Below are 19582 nucleotides of genomic sequence, written 5' to 3'. Positions count from 1 at the left end.
GGACGAACTGAGGGACGACCGGACGCCTTCAGATGGAGACGAGCCCACAAGGACAAAAAGAGGAAGAGCACCAACGAGGACCAGGAGGTCGGAGCCCCACCAAGCCAAGAGTTAGCTAGGACTCCACCTCTAATCTTCTAAGCTCTACTTCCACCCGATAAGAGATCTAGGATGCTCTCCTCCCTCTCTCGACTGCTTGTAACCCCTACTATGAGTTTGATCATCTATGGTGCCGGTAGAGAAAGCCACCAATGACTAGATGCAGGGATGTTCTGCCCGAACCAGTATAAATCTTGCGCCCTTCGCGCACACCCTCCGAGCCCGGAACACGCACTATAAATTTACTTATCGGAGCGAGGTACGAAGCACCGACACCCCTCTTCAGCCTTATTGCTGACTGAATTGGGGTTAAAGAGAAACTACTAAGAGTCCATGATCTCCATGTTCCGCTTATTCTACCTCTCGTCGCGCTGGGCTACGGTCAAACGAGTTGTTTGCCGGTTTCTGCGCGCTGCGCTTACTGAACATGTCTGGTTTCTCGCGTATGCACACCCACACCTTCCTCGGACTCCAACTGCTCCCGCTCGACCAAGGCCCATCGAGCGACCCATCAAGGGCCTTTCAGATGGCCCACAAAAAGTCTCCGGACGGTGGTGACCCGGGGGATATCTATCCCCACACCTGTGGCCTAGCACGATTTTGTCCGGCCTGAGCACGACATGGACCGTTGTCCACCGAGCTCGGACTGACTTGTTTGGATCACGGTGTTGTATCTGGACCTTAGGTGCGACATGGCGTGCTAGGCCCGGTACATAACCATTTTATTTTTTCTTTTTTCATAAAAAAATTATATTATGCTTGAGTATAGAATGTAAAACACAAAAGTATTTGTGTTCGGTTGGCTATGTGGGTGTGAATATGGAAGTAGTGTGAATGGACTCGAAGGGAGACACATGATGCACAAACAGATAAACTCCTGTATTATAAGGGTAGAGATTACTGTAAGGCTAAAAAGTAAATCTTGGATGACATGTGGTAAGTTGTAGCAACAGTAACATATACTTACTCCGTTCGAATTTATAACTACTTTAACTTTTTACCCCAAGTTTAACAATCACGTCTTATTCAAAAAAATTCATAATTATAGTTAAGTTTTATTGTGATACCGTCTAGCATATATTATACTTTTAAAATGGCTTTAAAATTTTCATTTTTTCATATAGAATTTGAATAAGACAATTCGGTCAAACTTGGCACAAAAAAGTCAAACAAATTATAAATTAAGATGGAGAGAACAGTTATTTAGAAATTTATTCAATCTTATAAAAACTCCATTATATACATAGTCACGGTTTATTTATAAGAGCATCTCCAGTAATGCCTCAAACTAGTGGCTCAAATTAAAATATATGGCTCTACGCAGAAAAAACTATTCTAACAATACCTTATTTTATAAAAGTTGGTTAAAAAATTATAGAAAACTCTCTTAAGTGCCTTAAATATACTATATCGTAGTGGATTGACCTATAATTTAGATTTGAGGCTTTTCTATATATTAACCGTGGGCGCAAAGCTCCCACCAGATTCGTCCACGTCGTCAGTTTCATTAAACACAATTCGATTTTCATCGAACGACAACTGGCTCGACGTTTGGATGGCTCCCAGCAACGCGACGCTTCTAGCCTCTTCTATCTTCTTCCAAGTCCCACCCCGACTCCGCCACCGCATCTCTCCTCCAATGCTTCGTGGTGTCTCTCACCTCCCGCCGCTACCCCACCCATGCCGCCGCAACAGATCATGCCACCCTCCTACGGCCCCACCTCTATCTCCCTTCCTTCTCCCACCGCATCCCCCCGTTTGTCAGCCCATCGTTAGCTCCACCTTTGATTTTTGTCTTCTGACTGCTACGGTATGCATTGCCTTCTTGCTCGACAACGTGATGTCATCGTCGTCCTCGCCCGTGCTGGACGCGTCGTTGTTGCTCCTAACGAGGATGATGAACTGGAGCACGACCGATGTTGAGGTGCATTCCTCCTCCGTCGGCGCGGGTCCACAGCTCGCCGCCACTACCTCTGTGTTCAACACTGACGACTCCGACGACCCTGAATCGCTCGCCTCCAGCTCCACCAGCTTCTACGACAACGACAACGACACCTTGGCCACGCTCAGTACTAGCTCCATCTCTTTCCTGTTTTGTAATGGAGTGCAAGGAGCCAACAATATGATATGCTACCTTCTCCTATTTGAACCTACGTATATACATTCTCTATTTGCTGACGTCAGGTGCACCAGCCACGTTAGATGAGCCGAAGGCGTTCGGCGAAATGCCTCGCCTGAATAGCGCGCTGTCTGCTGGAGCAGTGGAGCCTAGAGCCTCTTGGTTCCATGAGGTGACATGATTTGAAATGGTTTTCGAATTATCAAAATCAATTTGTTCCTCAACGCAGGTTATGTTCCTAAGCTTCGATTAACTCGGTCCTGTTCCAGTCCATCAAGAAGGACGTAGAGAGCATGGTGGTTGAGCCCTACATCACATAGTTCTAGGCATCTGGCTACCATTTCTTTGAGGCGTTCACCATTTTCATCACAGAAATACAGCTTGGGTGCCTTCTGCTTTTGTTGATCTCAACATACATATGTCTTTCGATGATGTCAAGACTGTCCAGTCCAGTACTCCAGTCTATCATTGTCGTTGGAGAATAAATCGTTTTTTCTACTTATTGCATTCTGTATATCGCGTCGTCCAGTGTGAAATAAAGCAGGACATTGTGTTTCTTCAATTAATCCATGCATTATGTAGGACAAGAATCCATGTGTTCTAAACATGTCCAAGAGTTGACCAGATTAAATATTTTCGTCAACCAGCGACACTCACACAAAACTGATATTGAACAACAGTGATGTGCTTACATTGGTCCTTGCCTTGATGCTGCAACAGGAGATAAAAAAACTGTGTTTATTCATCCTACATATCTATAACAATAATTTATTGATTATGTAAGTGTATTAATTAAAGACTTGCGTAAGACGAGAGCCAAAAAAAATGGCCAACAACACTCACACAAAACTGATATTGAACAGCAGTGACATGCTTACTCGCGCAAGACGCGAGCCAGTTACTAGTTATTACTAAAGCAGAATATTTTTGTTGGGCCCTAACTTCTATAAAATATATTTATTTTTAAATTATAAGACACTGTTCGTTTCTGTCGGATTGCACCCGGAATCGTTCCAGATAATCAAAGTTTATATAAATTAGAGAAGCAATCCGGTTAGGAATCGTTCTCACCCACTAATCTGGCACAAACGAACAAGACCTAAAGCATTTTTATATGTCATGTTGTTGGAGCTAAGAACCACATTTGTTTTACCTTCTGCGTAAGTAACGCTTTGGTCACAATATTACACACGTGGTTCTTTAGAAGTTCGTCCTATACCTCAGACTGAGAGCGAAAAAAAATCCATGTCAACTCGCGCTTCAGTCGGAATAGGACTATAGGAGTATACAAATACAAGATCACACACGGTTGATAGATTTTTTTTGCCGTAAGTCGCGCATGCATGTAAAAAACAACATGCATGTGGAGAAAATGATGAGGACCTCATGGTAATTACATTTTCTTTGCGTGTGCTAAATCTTAACCACCGGAAAAGCAACGGAGGACAGTGGTGGTGCTTTCCGCGCAACCCTCCATTATAACGCCCAAAATACAGGCGGAAAAGCAAGAAGCGTGACCACTTCCTTATCGTCTCCTCCTTTCCTCCCCTCAACTCCAATCGAATCGCTCGAACCATTCCCAGGTTTGTGCGTCGATCTAGGCTTGCGCGAGGATCCAATTGCATCCCGCTCCCCTTTGAGCTTGTGATCTTGGGAGCCGGAGTTCTTCGCGAGCCTCCTCCCACCCCCACCCCCACCCCACCCCCCGATTTCTTTTGGTTTATTTGTGCGAGTTTTCTCAAGAGCAGAAAAGGCTGTTTGCAATTCCGGTGCACTCAGGCCTCAAGATCCAACTCTGAGGCCTTTCCCGCGCTATCCGCATCGATCTACGCAAGAGGATGGGCAACGCGGGTAGCAACGGTGGAGGCGCTGCCGCTGGTCACCGCCGTCGGAGCTCCGGCCACGGCCACCACCACCAGGCGCCGCCGCCTCACCAGCCGCAGGAGACTGCGGCCAACCGCTACGTGTTCGCGGCCGCCACGCCGTACCCGCCCCAGTACCCTAACCCCAACCCGCCGCAGTACTACCCGCAGTACGGGAACTACTACCCACCACCACCACCATCCGTGCCGGTGCCCCTTCCGGCGCCGTACGACCACCACCACAGGCCACCCACCGCCGCCCCCGGCGAGTTCCCGCCCCCGCCCCTCACCCACCCCCACCACTACCCTGGCTGGGCTGGGCGGTATCCCTCCTACGGACAACATCTGCCTATGCCCACTCCCTACGTTGAGCACCAGAAGGCCGTCACTATCCGCAACGACGTCAACCTTAAGAAGGAGACGCTTAGGATCGAGCCTGATGAAGAGTGCCCTGGCCACTTCCTCGTTGCCTTCACCTTTGACGCCACGGTCGCTGGCAGGTGATTATTCACTCATTCAGTCCACTTAACATCAAACATGTTGTATTCTAATTTGTATTTCATGTTTGCATGTGAATCTCCTTCCCTGGTATCTATTCCATTTGTTCCAAAGTATTTGACGTTTTGACTTTTCTAGATACATGGTTTTTGCTACGCGCTTTGATGTACACTATGTTTAGATACACAATAACATCAATGTATGTTGAAAAGCCAAAACGTCTTAAAATTTGGAATGGAGGGAGTACTTTACTAGGACATGTATGGAATTGCTGCAATCTATATTGTTTTGTTTTGTGTATAGATGCATATTGCTTTGCTTTGTATATTGATATAATGATGTTGATGGTTTGAGGAATCTGTCTCTTGTGTTGGTAATGCTTTCAGTCCTTGAGGTTGGAGACCTGTTTTAGTTTTCGTTGACCTTTGTTTATTTGTTGACTGAAAATTCTGTTTGTTGTAATGAACAAAAGAAACTAGAGAGAACTATATAAAGGGAGTACCCTTTCCCTCTTAGAGACTTGTTCTTTATGGAGGCATACAACCCAACAATAAGTTCTCCATTACGCATTAAACTATCATAGTATTGCCTTAGGTGGTGTTTGTTTGGGATTATAAGTTGTCCAGATTATATAATCCAACAAATTTTGTTTGGCATTAAACTAGAGAGACCTGTAGCTTCTCCTCTTTTCCCAATCCAAGTATCTATCTATCCTTGTTAGTAGATTAGTGTTAGCCTGTGCAAAGGACTTTGCAGTATTCTAGCTCTAGATATGACCGTCTGCATAAGTTCTATGCTCTATACCTGTATGATGAGTCTGCCATGGAACTTGATTGGAGATCTTTTCTCGGTAATTTTTTTTGAAATTTTGATGTCAACCGTCGAGTTTACACTAGATGCCCTGCTATCAAATGAATTGTCAGCAATAAGCAATTAGCATTATAGATTGTGTATGCGCTAATATATATCACTTTTCTTCTCGTGTATCATTTCATTTTCATTGATTCTTAACTTGATTGGCCCTGCATTTAAATATTTTCTTCATTACCAGGCATGTACTAAATACCTGACCTTTTCAACAACCTCAGGTGTTGTAGGGCAGCATTACTAGTTACTATAGTGTCAAAGCTATAAGACTTGCTTTAGCATTAATTCTTATGTTTCATAACCATTTTGCAACATTTTGAGTGCTACTATTTTCGCAACATGTCGGTTGTTTGTTCGAAGTTGGTATTTATTGTTGTTGCCACTTATATGTTTTAATTTATTCTAAAGATTACAGTTTAATGGTGTCCTAATTTTTAATGGCAGGAGAATCTCTTCATCTGTATTGATTGCATTGTTTCTAGAATTGTAGCTTTCATAATAATATATGATCACAACTCCTTACTTAACTACGTTACCCTATGTTCAAATATAATAATACTTTTACATAGTTTTTAGTTGTAGTGCTTTGTGCTAAAAGCTGCACAGCTATGTATGAAATAGGATATTCACCTATCTTTATAGCATGACTGCAGCGGTAGAGCCTACCGTCTGTAACCGGAAGGTCCCGGGTTCGAGCCCCAGCCTCTGCATATTATGCGGGTAAGGCTTGGCGCTTAAAGATACCCTTCCCCAGACCCCGCACAGTGCGGGAAGCCTACGGCACTGGGTACGCCCCTTTTTATAGCATGACTGCATGAGACAAACCCTGCATCTTGACTATTATTACTAACAAAAGAAGTTCTATTCTTGCTGTTATGTATAGTGACCAATTTTTTTCGTTTGCTTCCTTGAACAGCATGACTGTTTACTTGTTTGCAAAGGAAGAGCTCAACTGCAATCTAACAGCAGTGAAAGAAGACCTAATGAAGCCCGTTACTGTTAGCTTCAAAGAGGGTCTTGGTCAAAAATTCAGGCAACCTTCAGGAACAGGAATTGACTTTTCAGTGTTTGAAGAATCAGATTTATTAAAGCAGGGGGACATGGATGTATATCCACTTGCAGTTAAAGCTGAAACAACATTGCTTGTTGATCACCCACCAGAAGGGGATGACCAAAAGATGAAAACTCCTAACTCACAGATCACCCAGGCCGTGTTTGAAAAGAAAGAAAATGGGGATTATCATGTAAGAGTTGTTTGCCAGATCCTTTGGGTCAATGGAACTAGGTATGAACTGCAAGAAATATATGGCATAGGGAACTCCGTGGAAGGTGATGCTGATGCAAATGATCCAGGGAAAGAATGTGTTATTTGCCTCTCAGAACCAAGGGATACTACTGTCCTCCCATGTAGGCATATGGTAAGTATGCTGGCAATCTATTCAAGGATTGCATTTTTTTTTGTAGAAACTAATGCTCAATTTTTGAAGTAACTTGGTATAAGTTTTCATTATTTGACTATGTTCTAAATTAAACACAGTTCTTTTGATAATATATGCTCCCCATATTCCCAAATGTATGATATGCAGTATGACATATTCAGAATATTGGTCCAGAAAGGCAGGCAGTACCATACTGATGTCTTAAGCAACTTCCATTTTCTCAGAACTGATTTAGCGTTGCATTAGCATATGTGCTAAACCCTGACATTTTGCTTACATCTTCACTACAGTGCATGTGCAGTGAGTGCGCCAAGGTCCTGAGGTACCAAACCACTCGGTGCCCCATCTGCAGGCAGCCTGTTGAGCGTCTCCTCGAGATCAAAGTGAACAACAAATCTGAAGATCAGCAACAGATGCCCCAATCGCCACCGCTCCCAGCACTGGATCCGCAGCAGGAAGAGGTGTAGCCATGATCAAAGTCAGTTCTGAAACATTATATGGCTCTCGTTTGCGGACCTTCAGGCCTTCCCTAAAGGTTTGTTCTCTCATTTGAGCAATGGGGAATGTAACTGGTACTTTACCTTTACGTATGTAAGGTTCTGGCATGGCTTTGCCGACCTCTGCTGTATCTGCCTATCTGGAGGTGGGAGACCAAGATGCCAAGAAGAGTGTGTACCATATATACACCATGCATGCGTGTGCCATGGCTACCTTAAGAAGCGTAGCGAGGAGGATTCCTCATTTCTGGTTGACTTCCTCCAGGAAACCAGGGGAAGAGAAGGTTGTCTCATAAATTTGTACAAAAAATGACTATTTCACCTTGATTACATGCCTTCTCTGTTATGCCCTGAAAAGTCGATGATTATTTTCCTTGTGCCAGTCATAAAACATTCCAAGTGCAATAGCTCGTCTGGTGGTGAGAGATTTTGTGTGACTAAGGCCCGAGGGACTAATCTTTAGTCCTTGGCTTTTAGATGGTGTTTGGTTTAGACATAGTTAAGGGATGACAATGAGATATCTTATTGGTGGTAATGGTTACCAGTTATAATTGGATTGGATAATAGTATTTAGTACTAATGGAAAGAGCTCAACCAAACAAAAGTATCGGTATCCATTATCTCATGTAAATCGTTTGCTTACATTTCGGTGAACCAAACGATCCTCTTAGTCTTGCTTAGTTCCTTTCTTTACCAAACAGAAGGATCGAAGTAGAGACTTATTGGCTTTAGATCCTATTTGGTTCGATTAGCTCTAGAACTAAAGTTTAGTCCTATGACTAAATTTTAGCCTCTATCTGTTTGGTTCTAAAAACTAAACAGGTTCAGAACACATTAGTTGTTCTATAGAAAGACTTAAATACCTCTTGTACGCTTAAGATGTCACGCAGAGAGAGAGAGGAATAAATTTGATTTGGTCCCTTTTAGCTACCTTTTAAGGGATTAAAGACTAAAGTCAATTAGTCTCTATTTTAGTCCTTCAATTTAGTAAAAAGGGAACTAAACGGGGCTAAAAATTAGTCCTGTGAACCAAACAAGGTCTTATTATTTAGTCCGCTAAAAAGGACTAAAGCAAATTCATTCATCTCCTTGTTCTTCATTTATTGTTCTTTGTGACATCTTAAACATACAATGAGTATTTCACTCTTTCTATAGTATATTTAATATGTTCTAAACCTATTTAGTCCTTGAAACCGAATAGATAAAGACTAAACTTTAGCTCTGGGACTAATGGGAACCAAGCAGGACCTTACCGCCGAGCCTCCTTTAAACTGTCTGATACCCTATCAAACTATATCACCATCAGGTTTTATTTAGTACTAACTATATCACTATATAATTCATTAGTTTAAACTTCATAAAATCCACCCAACCAAATCACCCGCACACTCATAACCTTCACTAAATTCACCAAATAAATTGCATCCAGATTTAACACATCATCAAAATCAACGGTTCAGATCGCTGGATAATATACTCTCATTTACTTAAATTCAATAGACAATATTATTTGGATCATCTCTCATCCCTTCTCCCTCCCATGACCTCGATGCCCCCACTAGCCCTCTCCCTCCCCTCACTTGCACCGCTGCCGCTGTCGGCCCCTCTCCGGATTTATCACGTTAACACGTGCTTATATGCTAGTAGTATTCTAGTATATAGCTTATAACGTTAGTCTACATCAGCTTTTATTTTACATACTCCGGGTGGAACACGTTTTATTTGACAAAAAAATCAACAAGCATGTTCTTTACTCGCATAGTTCGTAAAAAACATCATCGTCATTCTTTACTCATTTTTTCTTTATTCCTTTTGCATTTTCTTTATTAGCTACTTTTCATTTCTTGATGATTTTTACGATAAACCTCTGGGTCTTTTTTATATCATCATCCATATCAGCGGTGGAACTTAGTGAAGTGCTCGTATATTTTTTATTGACTTATATTCTTGTTGGCCTTGTAGAGCTTATTCATCATTCTCTTCTCCATGGCAAGGGACATGTTGCTACTCATTGCAGGGTTACCTTTGCGTTGCGCTTGTGCCCGTGGTCAATAAGGCGTGTCAATCCGACACTATCCGGTGATGTGAAGCTATAATCGTCTTCCACATCGAGACATGATCATTTGCTCCTAATAGTGAGGAGGTTTGATGGTTGAGTTGTACGAAGATGCTATTTGGTCCGAAGAGGTCGATTCCTTTTTTGGAGTTGATCTCAACGAGGTCAATAGAGTGTAGTAGCCACACATGCGCTTATAAATTTATGAACTAAAAAAACTTTGCTTGACTTAAAAATTGGGTCTAAGTGATAAAAAGCATTTGTGTACTTACAAGTCTTTCATTCACAATCTTAGTCCTTGCTGGAATTGTGATGCACCAGAGTACATGGACCGATTAGAGGTTGCATCATTGTGGATGCTTGGAGGCACTATCGTGTTTGTGGGAGGACGAACATATGTGGGAGAAGCATCATACGAGAGAGGAAACACATGAGGTACAATTATGCCATTTTATAGTGTTGTGTGTGACTTTTGTTCTTCCTGGAAACCTTCTTCACCTCCCTTCTCCACCTTCTCCAGAGACAGTTCCAAAGGCGTTGAAGCTCCTCTTCCCCTTCATTCGGTTCCCTATAAGCTTCAAGATTACTTTGATGTCTGAAGTTCCTTTTATACGTGAGGGTTCTTAGCTTTGATTGAGTTCCTTATTCTGAAAAAATATCTAAACATTGATTTTATTAGTATAGACATTTGGCTAGAGACCTTCTCCCCAACACTGAACTTTAAGGAGAAACATTGAGTCATCAGCAAATAACAAATGATTAATACTCAATGTAATATCACAAAAAAGTACAAAGGAACCTTCAACACAAATTAGGAACAAATACGGAGAGAGAGGTCGTCGTGCCATAAGGTTGATTCCAACCATTTTCCCTCTCATATCCCCTTATTTGTACTTTCTATTCATTTTATATATCTTCCCCTATTTCACCTCTTCTCCAACCATCCCCTTGTTCAGCTTTTAAATATGGTGTGCTACTAAATACTTATATGTATTTTCCTTTGATATTTGTGGTGCCTTTATTTAATTATTTGCAATTGTCGATCACGAGTGGGTGCCCAACACCTAGCGGGTGTAGACATGGGCGTAAAACACACCAAGTAGGCATTATAGGTGCGAGGTGTGGCTTGATGTACCGGATATCGACATATATGGGTGTTTGTTCCATCCGTACCACACCCATCCATTGATATCCCTACCCTGAAGGAGCCCCCTATATGGTTGGAAACTAGCTCCTATTTTCACAAGAGGGGAGGACGGTAGCTCTTTTCCATTTTTACGGAGAAGCCAATAAAGGAACTCTCCATTTGGTGGATTTTTTGGAGCTATTGGAGGAGCCTTTAAAATAATCCTACCAAAGGGGCTTTAGTCTTATTTAAGACCACATGCTGTAAGTGTTTACTGTAGCACCAACTTCGATGGAACGAGGGCATTAGGACATGTACAACTCTGAGTCCTAGATCATAAATGTACTTATGCGATAATATGTATGGAGTCGTGTAGAGATGGACTCTTCGTGAAGAGCACATCTCTTGTACCTCCCTCTAAAGACCCCTTAAGAGACCCTATACTAAATGTGATTGTGCATGCTATTAAGGGGTCTCTAGACTATGGCCAGCAGACTGTGCATATGCCCATACAAAGCATTATTTTGCAATATATACTGCACTTTTATAGAGCAGAGTTTGAAATAGAAGATGTGAATGAATAAGATGTTGTAGATAGCCTTAGGGGGTCTTTAGGGTATGCATAAGCACAACTCCATTTAATATGTGTCTCTTGAATGTTCTTTCGAGGTTAACTGGGAAAAGTATAAGAGATGAACTTTTTGTGAAGAGTATATTTAGACTCTATATATATTGTCTGATAACTATAATTATGATCTAGGAGTTCAAAATTATATCATGTAGACTCTTAGCTACTATGCATTCTCTTATATTCCTTTTTTACTATTGGTATGAATGAAACAAATAAAGTCAGCAAGTTTTATTGATACACAAATCTTTTTAGTATTTTTAAAAAGAAAATTCAATCAATTTAAGTGGAAGCATCAGACCGTGAGAACTTGTTTAGATGTGCTGGGATAGATTAGAATAAAATTTGACTATTTTTATATTAATCTCTACTACACCATATGTATCCAACGAGGGCGTCCACCCGGCATCACCATGCCCCCGCCTCGCCAGTCCGCCACTATTGCGCGGCGCCACCGACTGCGCCCGAGCCCCCGCCTCCACACCCGTCCCCACACGCGGCGCAGTGGAGCCATCAGCGCCCTTGGCTTCAACGCTGATGGAGCCATCCTCGCCCCGAATCCTCGCCGCAGTTTTCGTTCCAAAGTCCTCGCCCCGAATCCTCGCCCTTCCCCACCGCACCTTCGGTGTCTCCACCGCAATCACCGCGATGGCTTCACCGTGTCCCCGCAATCACCATGGCGGCCAGATCCCGCCTCGGTTCCTCGACAGTACAGTCCAAGTACGCGCCCTCGACCCACCATGGCGTCCGATCTGCCCGCATCCCCCAAAACCCTACCCGGCTCCTCTCCTTTCCCCACAATGTGCGTCGACATCTGGTAACCTTTCCCAAATTTGGAGATCTTCCATCGTCGCTGGAGAGTGCAGCCTCAATCTTCCCCACATCACGGCAGTCCACAGCTAACGAAGGCGTCCACACCCCCGACCCCGCCTACCCCCGCCGCCGTCCACTTGTGATGCGCCAGTCGCCGCAAAACTCACCCCCACCCAACCGCGATGTCCGCCGAGACAGCGCCGCCGCCGCCGCGCACGCACCCTGTCCCACCACAGCAGCCCCCCCCCCCCCCCCCGCGCGGTGCCGACCTGCTCGAGCCGAACGACCAGAAGATGCAGACGGGAGCATCGTCGCCGAGGTCAAAGTGCGTCGGACGAGGAGGTGCGCCACCCCCACCCAGCCGTGATGCACTCATGCCTCCTCCCTGCGATGTCCACTGAGGCAGCCCCGTCACTGCACCCCCTCCCCCTGTGCGGTGCCGGCCTGCTCGAGCCGAACGACCAGCAGACACAGACATGAGCATCGTCGACGAGGTCCAAGTGCACCGGACGAGGAGGTGAGAGATTTGGGGTGCTCGGTAACGGGCGTGATAGGGCCAAACGCCAAGGTCGGAGTGCTCGTCTGGGTACACAGCAGAAGGTTTGGTTTGTGATCTCGATTTCATTATTGATTTCTGAAATTATATTATCGGTACAGGCCATTCATGGCCTTCTGCTGTGTTTCTTATGAGGTAAGTCATTGCTCATACTTTGTGTTGTCCTTAGAAATTATGATCTTGTGCAGCTCGAATTCATCCAATCCGAATGTAGATTGTATTGTGGACTGAATAAAGCACATCCAGCAATTTTTTACTCAGCTAGCAAAATATGCGTTTACATTTCATCCTCTAAACTATTTATTTTGACCAAACTTACAGGTTTTGAATATATTATCCTCTTTCTCTTTGCTGATGAGAAGTCAACAAGCTTGCTTAGTGTAAGATTGCATCATTTCTATATATTGCCATTTGGAGTTGGCATGTGAGTTGTTTGGCACCTGACATTTCTGTATTATCAATAATATTTTCATAGGCATGCAAAGGTCTCCTGAACCAAATCCCCATCATTATCTTGGTGTTTATTTCCACAATAGTTGGCTGGGAAGTGAAACAAGTCACCAATGTCATCCAGGTATTGGTGCTTTAATTTTTCTGCAGCTTATTGCACTTGAGCCTGAATCATGTCATTACAAGAGTATATCTAAATAGCTTGTTTTAGATCTGTATATGGTGTTAGAACTGTTGATGTGTTGCATATTTGACATGGATTATATTATGGTCACATGTTTTTGTTTTTTATGATTGGGTATTTCATAGGATTAGGGTTTGGTTTTGCCTTATGCCTATATGCAATATGTACACTGCGATGCTTTATCTTTTTTGCCTACTAAAGCCATATAAGTTTGGAGTGACAACAAACGGGCCAAATAATAAGTATTAAAGAACTCTATGTTCCTAGATAACTAGACTGAAATTTTGGTCATGCAACAGGCTCATTTGTTAAACATGTATTATTAATCGGAGTTAATGCAGATGCTTATTTGTGCTATTGGCTATTGACTGGCTCTTTCTATGCAAGCAATGCAGTTGTAGTTTAGATGAATATGCTTCTTAGTTTGGTTGGTTTACATGAAACAATTCATATTGCTGTTTATTTTAAATATATTTATGTGTTGACCTACTTTTGCTTGTGATTTCGGGTGGGTTTGACTGTCCGTTTTCATCTGCTTGGTTGTTTGAGAATTCAGGCGGTATCTAAATGGTGCACACTCGACATGGCCATTGCTATGGCACTGAGGGAGAGCAAGCCCGTGTACCTCAGCATTAGTTGCAACCTCCCTGGCCAACCTCATTCTACCTTTAGTTTTATGTTCAAGTACATGATTATCGGGAGAAACCAAGATATGTTGCTTACACTATTTCTGTAAATCCTTTTGTAGCAATTTATGAATTGCTCGTACGTTTCCTCCAGCTATATTTATGAGTTCCCTTGTATATTGATGGACTTTAGGTGCAAAATATTCATTAGTTATGTGAGAATTTAGGGCCAATATCTGGTTTGTTAATGGTTTTACACACTAACTTCAAATACAGCATGAATTCCTGTCACTATCCCCTATAAGGCTATTGGAGATCGATATTCAAATAAAAACTCTTACTGCACAGTGCACATTGTATAGTTGAAGAAGTGCACACTCTTTATGTTTTTAAAAGGAAAAACATTTAAAGGGTGTTTAGTAGCCATGGTACTGTAAATCTGTGCATTCTCTTGCAAATTAATGCACAAAGGTTGTGCTAACTTGCCCCAATTTTTTTGGTGCCATGAATAGGCTTCACTTGCTGCAATTGTTTTTGTTTAGTACAATTAATAAGCTTGCCCCAATGCAGTAGGTCAATGCCATACAACCTTCAACTATTTTTCTGTATTTGCCTTTTACTTAGGGGAGAGAGGGTTAGTTTGTCAGTAGAACGTCGATATCTGTCTGTCCTTATGCACATGTTTCAATCCATGCGAATCATGTTGACTACTTACTCAAGGAGTCAAGGTGTTCCCTTTCTCTTTCAGGGACCGTGTGAGCAAACTGTAAATGTACTTCAGTTGATGGAGGAAGAAGGATTTGAGCCAAGCCTTGTTATGCTGAATTCGTTAATCAATGCTTTTGGCACTGCTGGAAGGCATTTGGAGGCACTAGCTGTATTTCAGCATATCAAGGATAGTGTATGCACCACATCTAGAAACGAGATGAAAATTGTTTTTAAAAATCTTGTTTTGAAGTTTTGCTTTCTTTGCACTCCTATGATTACCTGTTCTTTTTCTTATAGGGTATGAGCCCAGATGTTGTGACATACACTACACTTATGAAGACATTCATGAGAGCAAAGAAATTTGAAAAGGTCTGCCATTTTATCTCCTCTTTTGTAAAATTAGAATAGCCACACATGGTAACATGCACAGAATATTAACTGTTGGTTATGATTATGGAAGGTTTTGTTTTCAGCTCATGAATATAGGTTTCAAATTTTAGTTGTTTTTTATTAGGATGGTCGAATATAAAAGTAACTGATTTTATTGTATGTACCTGATTAATCTAAAAGCATTGAAATAATTCTGCTCTTGGCTCGAGTAGGTATCTGAAGTATACAGAGAAATGGAACGTGCTGGATGCGCTCCAGATAGAAAGGCTAGAGAAATGTTACATGATGCAACTGTAGTTCTAGAACAAAGAGGATGTAAGTATTTCATTTCATATGAGTTGTGCTTTAAGGGCGAGTAGAATGGATGACTGATGATGTATGCTGAAAGGGAATTAGGCTTACACCTAGTTCCTAAATAATTTTGGTGGTTGAATTGCCCAACATAAACAATTGAACTAACTAGTTTGCTCTAGTGTATAAGTTATATAGGTGTCAAAGGTTCACAGCAAGCCAATTAAAAAGACCAAAGTTGGGTTCAAAATAGAGAGCTAAAGGCATCCCGAAAGGCTCCCTGGTCTGGCGCACCGGACTGTCCGGTGGCGCACCGGACAGTGTCCGGTGCACCAGGGGACTTCGCCCAGAACTCCTCAGCCTCGGGAAATTCTCAGAGCCGGCGCGCTATAATTCACCGAACTGTCCGGTGTACACCGGACAGTGTCCGGTGCTCCAAGAAGACGCGGCTCCGGAACTTGGCAGCCTCGGGAATCCGAAGCGGCTGCTCCGCTATAATTCACCGGACATGTCCGGTGTACACCGTACTGTCCGGTGCAACTGCGGGACAACGGCTACTTCGCGCCAACGGTCACCTGCAACGACATTTAATACGCACCAGAGCTCGCAGGCGTCAGGCACGCCCATGCTGGCGCACCGGACACTCTACAGTTCATGTCCGGTGCGCCACCGGACATCCAGGCGGGCCCAGAAGTCAGAACTCCAACGGTCAAATTCCAACGACTTTGGTGACGTGGCTGGCGCACCGGACATGTCCGGTGTGCACCGGACTGTCCGGTGCACCATACGACAGACAGCCTCCACCAACGGTCATGTTTGGTGGTTGGGGCTATAAATACCCCAACCACCCCACCATTCATTGTATCCAAGTTTTCTAGCTTCCAACCACTATACAAGAGCTAGCATTCATTGCAAAGCACACCAAAAGAGATCAAATCCTCTCCCAACTCCACACAAAGCCTTAGTGACTAGAGAGAGTGATTTGTAGTGTTCATTTGAGCTCTTGCGCTTGGATCGCTTCTTTTCTTTGGCATTCTTTCTTGTGATCAAACACTCACTTGTAATTGAGGCAAGAGACACCAATTGTGTGGTGGTCCTTGTGGGAAGTTTGATTCCCAAGTGATTTGAGAAGAGAAGCTCACTCGGTCCAAGGGACCGTTTGAGAGAGGGAAGGGTTGAAAGAGACCCGGCCTTTGTGGCCTCCTCAACGGGGAGTAGGTTTGAGAGAACCGAACCTCGGTAAAACAAATCCACGTGTCTCACTTCATTATTCGCTTGCGATTTGTTTTCACACCCTCTCTTGGACTCGTGTTTATTTCTAACGCTAACCCGACTTGTAGTTGTGTTTATATTTGTAAATTTCAGTTTCGCCCTATTCACCCCCCCTCTAGGCGACTATCAATTGGTATCGGAGCTCGGTGCTTCATTAGAGCCTAACCACTCGAAGTGATGTCGGGAGATCACGCCAAGAAGGAGATGGAGACCGGCGAAAAGCCCACTACAAGCCACGGGAGTACTTCATCGGAAGAGTCCCGCACCAAGAGAAAGGAGAAGAAAGACTCCTCCAAAGGGAAGGAGAAGAAGAAGGACTCCTCCAAAGGGAAGGAGAAGAAATCTTCTTCACACAAAGAGAAGAAGGAAAAATCCTCTTCTCACAAGCCTCGTCGGAGTGGGGACAAGAAAAAGAAGATGAGGAAAGTGGTCTACTACGAGACCGACTCTTCATCAACATCCACCTTCGGCTCCGACGCGGCGTCCGTCACTTCTAAGCGCCAAGAGCGCAAGAAGTATAGTAAGATCCCCCTATGCTACCCTCGCATTTCTAAACATACACCTTTACTTTCCGTCCCATTAGGCAAACCACCAACATTTGATGGTGAAGATTATGCTAGGTGGAGTGATTTAATGCAATTTCATCTAACCTCACTCCACAAAAGTATATGGGATGTTGTTGAGTTTGGTGCACAGGTACCATCCGTAGGGGATGAAGACTATGATGAGGATGAGGTGGCCCAAATCGAGAACTTCAACTCTCAAGCAACAACAATACTCCTCGCCTCTCTAAGTAGAGAAGAGTATAACAAAGTGCAAGGGTTGAGGAGCGCCAATGAGGTTTGGGATGTGCTCAAAACCGCATACGAAGGAGATGAGCTCACAAAGATCACCAAGCGGGAAACGATCGAGGGGGAGCTCGGTCGGTTCCGGCTTCACAAAGGGGAGGAGTCACAAAACATGTACAACCGGCTCAAGACCTTGGTGAATCAAGTGCGCAACCTCGGGAGCAAGAAATGGGATGACCACGAAATGGTTAAGGTTATTTTAAGATCACTTATTTTTCTTAACCCTACTCAAGTTCAATTAATTCGTGGCAACCCTAGATATACACTAATGACTCCCGAGGAAGTAATCGGGAATTTTGTAAGTTTTGAGTGCATGATCGAAGGCTCGAGGAAGATCAATGAGCTTGATGATCCCTCCACGTCCGAAGCTCAACCCGTCGCATTCAAGGCGACGGAGGAGAAGAAGGAGGAGTATACATCAAGTAGAACACCCATCGACGCCTCCAAGCTCGACAACGAGGAAATGGCGCTTGTCATCAAAAGCTTTCGCCAAATCCTCAAGCAAAGGAGGGGGAAAGACTATAAGTCCCGCTCCAAGAAGGTTTGCTACAAATGTGGTAAGCCCAGTCACTTTATAGCTAAATGTCCATTATCAAGTGATAGTGACAGGGGCGACGACAAGAAGGGGAGAAGAAAGGAGAAGAAGAGGTACTACAAGAAGAAGGGCGGCGATGCCCATGTTTGTCGGGAGTGGGACTCCGACGAAAGCTCTAGCGACTCCTCCGACGACGAGGACGCCGCCAACATCGCCATCACCAAAGGACTTCTCTTCCCCAACGTCGGCCACAAGTGCCTCATGGCAAAGGACGGCAAAAAGAAGAAGGTTAAATCTAAATCCTCCACTAGATATGAATCCTCTAGTGATGATAATGCTAGTGATGAGGAAGATAATTTGCGTACCCTTTTTGCCAACCTTAACATGGAACAAAAAGAAAAATTAAATGAATTGATTAGTGCTATTCATGAAAAGGATGACCTTTTGGATTCCCAAGAGGACTTCCTAATTAAGGAGAACAAGAAACATGTTAAGGTTAAAAATGCTTATGCTCTAGAAATTGAGAAATGTGAAAAATTGTCTAGTGAGCTAAGCACTTGCCATGAGACAATAGACAACCTTAGAAATGAAAATGCTAATTTGTTAGCTAAGGTTGATTCTCATGTTTGTAATGTTTCAATTACCAATTCTAAAAATAGTGATGATGATTTACTTGCTAGGATTGAAGAATTGAACATTTCTCTTGCTAGCCTTAGGATTGAAAATGAGAAATTGCTTGCTAAGGCTAAAGATTTTGATGTTTGCAATGCTACTATTTCCGACCTTAGAACTAAGAATGATATATTGCATGCTAAGGTTGTAGAATTAAAATCTTGCAAACCCTCTACATCTACTGTTGAGCACACTTCTATTTGCACTAGATGTAGAGATATTGATGTTAATGCTATTCATGATCACATGACTTTAATTAAACAACAAAATGATCATATAGCAAAACTAGATGCTAAAATTGCCGAGCATAACTTAGAAAATGAAAAATTTAAATTTGCTAGAAGTATGCTCTATAGTGGGAGACGCCCTGGCATCAAGGATGGTATTGGCTTCCAAAGGGGAGACAATGTCAAACTTAATGCCCCTCCTAAAAGATTGTCTAACTTTGTTAAGGGCAAGGCTTCCATGCCTCAGGATAACGAGGGTTACATTTTATACCCTGCCGGTTATCCCGAGGACAAAATTAGGAGAATTCATTCTAGGAAGTCTCACTCTGGGCCTAATCATGATTTTATGTATAAGGGTGAGACATCTAGCTCTAGGCAACCAACCCATGCTAAGTTGCCTAAGAAGAAAACTCCTAGTGCATCAAATGAACATAGCTTTTCATTTAAAACTTTTGATGCATCATATGTTTTGACTAACAAATCCGGCAAGATCGTTGCCAAATATGTTGGGGGCAAACACAAGAGCTCCAAAACTTGTGTTTGGGTCCCCAAAGTTCTTGTTTCTAATGCCAAAGGACCCAAAACCGTTTGGGTACCTGAAGTCAAGAACTAAACTTGTTTTGTAGGTTTATGCATCCGGGGGCTCAAGTTGGATAATCGACAGCGGGTGCACAAACCACATGACAGGGGAGAAGAAGATGTTCTCCTCATATGAGAAAAATCAGGATCCCCAACGAGCTATCACATTCGGGGATGGAAATCAAGGTTTGGTCAAAGGTTTGGGTAAAATAGCTATCTCCCCTGACCATTCTATTTCCA

The 19582-nt window shown here is 43.2% G+C and overlaps 2 protein-coding genes across 2 annotated transcripts; both read left to right on the top strand.

Moving 5' to 3' along the window:
• Positions 1–3724: 3724 nt before the first annotated feature.
• Positions 3725–7734, top strand: LOC103633744 (probable E3 ubiquitin-protein ligase LUL2). The gene is made up of 3 exons (NM_001347003.1): positions 3725–4580; positions 6362–6863; positions 7175–7734. Exons 1-3 carry the CDS (start codon positions 4057–4059, stop codon positions 7349–7351), a joined length of 1203 nt encoding a protein of 400 aa, NP_001333932.1. The 5' UTR covers positions 3725–4056; the 3' UTR covers positions 7352–7734.
• Positions 7735–14565: 6831 nt separating this feature from the next.
• On the top strand, positions 14566–16311 carry LOC103633736 (pentatricopeptide repeat-containing protein At5g42310, chloroplastic-like). Its single transcript, XM_020541260.3, has 3 exons — positions 14566–14721; positions 14826–14897; positions 15131–16311. The coding sequence occupies exons 1-3, from the start codon at positions 14605–14607 to the stop codon at positions 15275–15277; spliced, it is 336 nt and encodes a 111-aa protein (XP_020396849.1). The 5' UTR covers positions 14566–14604; the 3' UTR covers positions 15278–16311.
• Positions 16312–19582: the final 3271 nt, after the last annotated feature.

The sequence above is a fragment of the Zea mays genome, chromosome 1 (assembly GCF_902167145.1).
Source record: "Zea mays cultivar B73 chromosome 1, Zm-B73-REFERENCE-NAM-5.0, whole genome shotgun sequence".
Lineage (NCBI taxonomy): Eukaryota > Viridiplantae > Streptophyta > Magnoliopsida > Poales > Poaceae > Zea > Zea mays.
This window is presented reverse-complemented; position numbering and strand designations above follow the sequence as displayed.